The sequence below is a fragment of the Antrostomus carolinensis genome, unplaced genomic scaffold (assembly GCF_000700745.2).
Source record: "Antrostomus carolinensis isolate BGI_N321 unplaced genomic scaffold, ASM70074v2 scaffold47648, whole genome shotgun sequence".
NCBI classification, from domain to species: Eukaryota; Metazoa; Chordata; class Aves; order Caprimulgiformes; family Caprimulgidae; genus Antrostomus; species Antrostomus carolinensis.
This window is the reverse complement of record NW_010333194.1, coordinates 6,163-8,483: the sequence shown is the minus strand read 5'-3', so window position 1 is coordinate 8,483 and position 2,321 is coordinate 6,163. Positions and strand designations below refer to the sequence as shown.

Sequence of the window (2,321 nt, the reverse complement as noted above, 5' to 3'; positions counted from 1 at the left end):
GTAAAAGAAATCTTAAAATAATCCTAATATTAAAATAGCAGTGATAATTATATCAGTAACAAAATATACAAATGAGTGACACCCAGTGCAACTGCTCACCACCCACTGACCGAGCCCGGCCTGTTCCTGGAGTAGCGACAATCCCGGACCGAAACCACAATCCCGGAAGAACGAGAGCCCGAGCGAAAGCCAGAGAGAGCAAGAGGCCCTCACTAATATACTGGACATGATATGATCTGGAATATCCCACTGGCATATCCAAACACCAGCTTATTAATTTAAATATTCCTCACCCCCTTAGATCTTGCGCTTGCAGACTGACAGAACACAAAGTCCTTCACTTCTAGTGACAAAAATGCAAACACTGGTGTGTTATCAGTGTCTCTCTCATAACAAATCCCAGGCTGAAAGCAAAATGCAACACTATTCTAACTACTGAAAAGAAACCCAGCTCTGTTCCAGCCAAAAACCATAACATGTGTCATGGAAAAATTACAAAACATTAACTTACAAAAACCAAGCTTCATCTGTATGTCCTCTTTCTCCAAGCCGTACTGAGTGCATGCATTGCCTTTTGTTCCAGGTGCAGAGCATGGAGAATGATGAACTTCCGCCAGAGGATGGGATGGATTGGTGTGGGGTTGTACTTGTTAGCAAGTGCTGCAGCTTTATATTATGTCTTTGAAATCAATGACACTTACAACAAACTAGCACTGGAGCACATTCAGCAACACCCCAAGGAACCACAGGAAGGAACCACATGGACGCACTCCTTAAAAGTACGCCTGCTATCCTTGCCTTTTTGGCTTTGGACTATCATATTTTTAATACCATATTTACAGATGTTCTTGTTCCTCTATTCCTGTACAAGAGCTGACCCCAAGACAGTTGGGTATTGCATCATTCCTATCTGCTTGGCTGTCATTTGCAATCGTCATCAAACATTTGTGAAGGCCTCTAATCAGATCAGTAGATTACAGCTGATTGACACTTAGCTCAATTTCTAGTTTCCATAGCTGTTTTGAAGCAATTGCATATGCCTGATGTAATCACAAAACTGAAGTTCTGAGTGAAGGCTGGAAAGAGCCTTTTCTTTCAAACTGTTAAGCAATTAAGAGAGTGACTGTTTTCTATTAAAAAAAAAAAAAAAAAAAAAGAGAAAAATTTCAAAGGTTTTTAAATATGGGTCTATCAGAGTGGCCAGAGTGGGAGAGCCCTATGTGGCACTTGATGGAAGTATTCCTCATTTTGCCTTAATGATGCAAAATTGCAACACTCCATCTGAAATGTCCTGTGGGGAAATGGGTTTCTGGTCCCTGACTTTACTCCTCTGTGCAAAAAAGTGATTTCCTATGTTTTCCCTTGGAGTAAAATCAATAAAAAGGTACTTCTTTTGTGGTAAATGTAAAAGGAAAAAAAAAATCAGAACATGATTATAAAAGCTGCACTTAATTCTTTTACTTTTCTTTTAAGTAATTAATACCTACATCAGTGCTGGTTTTTAATCAATTTTTTTAAAAATAAGTTTAGATATAAGTACAGGAAGCAAAGAATAAAGTTTGTGCAAACCTATAGAGGCAAAGGTACTTTTTTTTCCTGTGGTAGCATACTTCTTTTCAGCGATCACAACAGTGACCACCGCGCTGTATAGGCAGGCAGCGAGAGGTGGCCTAGGCCTGGAGGTTGGTGCTTTAAACTTTTTCTGTGATGTCAGAAGCAGCTTGTGCTGGCACTGGCCGATAGTCTGCACAAAACTTATTTGTGTTTCCTTCTCCTGTCTATAAAAATCTCCTTTGATAAAATTACAAGTGATTGGAATTTGCTACCTTTCTAATTTCACTCTGGACATGATGCAAAACTGTGTTCTGGGAGCACTGATGTATTAGGAAAAGCTTTTAATTTGGGCAAGTTAACTGGTATTAGGTTGGGGATGCTACAAACAGGTTGTAAGACAGATAACCATGTTTCTTCCAGAAACTTGAAGAAGATAAATTCTTCTCGTTCTTGCAATGAATGCAAATTTCTTCAGTCATACTGAAATTCCACTGAGATTTCTTACCATACTTTCAACTTCTATTTTTCAGTATTATTTTGGCATAGCATTTAATTCTAACTCCTGATTTGTGTATTTTGAATAATATTGAATCTGTTCTTTCTTCTTGTCCTTTTCTGTTTCTTCTTAGAATAACTAAATTTTTGAGCCAGCCATGATGGAAGTAACTTTCCAAATGTGAAAACAGGGCAAAACAATTATGAACCAAACTCCTTGATAATAATTTCAGTTGTATGTGAGTTGTCAGTACCTCATCATCACAAATGCT

General features: G+C 38.2%; 1 protein-coding gene across 1 annotated transcript; it reads left to right on the top strand.

Moving 5' to 3' along the window:
* Positions 1–587: 587 nt before the first annotated feature.
* On the top strand, positions 588–1,333 carry LYSET (lysosomal enzyme trafficking factor). The gene has a single exon (XM_029086444.1). The coding sequence runs from the start codon at positions 600–602 to the stop codon at positions 993–995; it is 396 nt and encodes a 131-aa protein (XP_028942277.1). The 5' UTR covers positions 588–599; the 3' UTR covers positions 996–1,333.
* Positions 1,334–2,321: the final 988 nt, after the last annotated feature.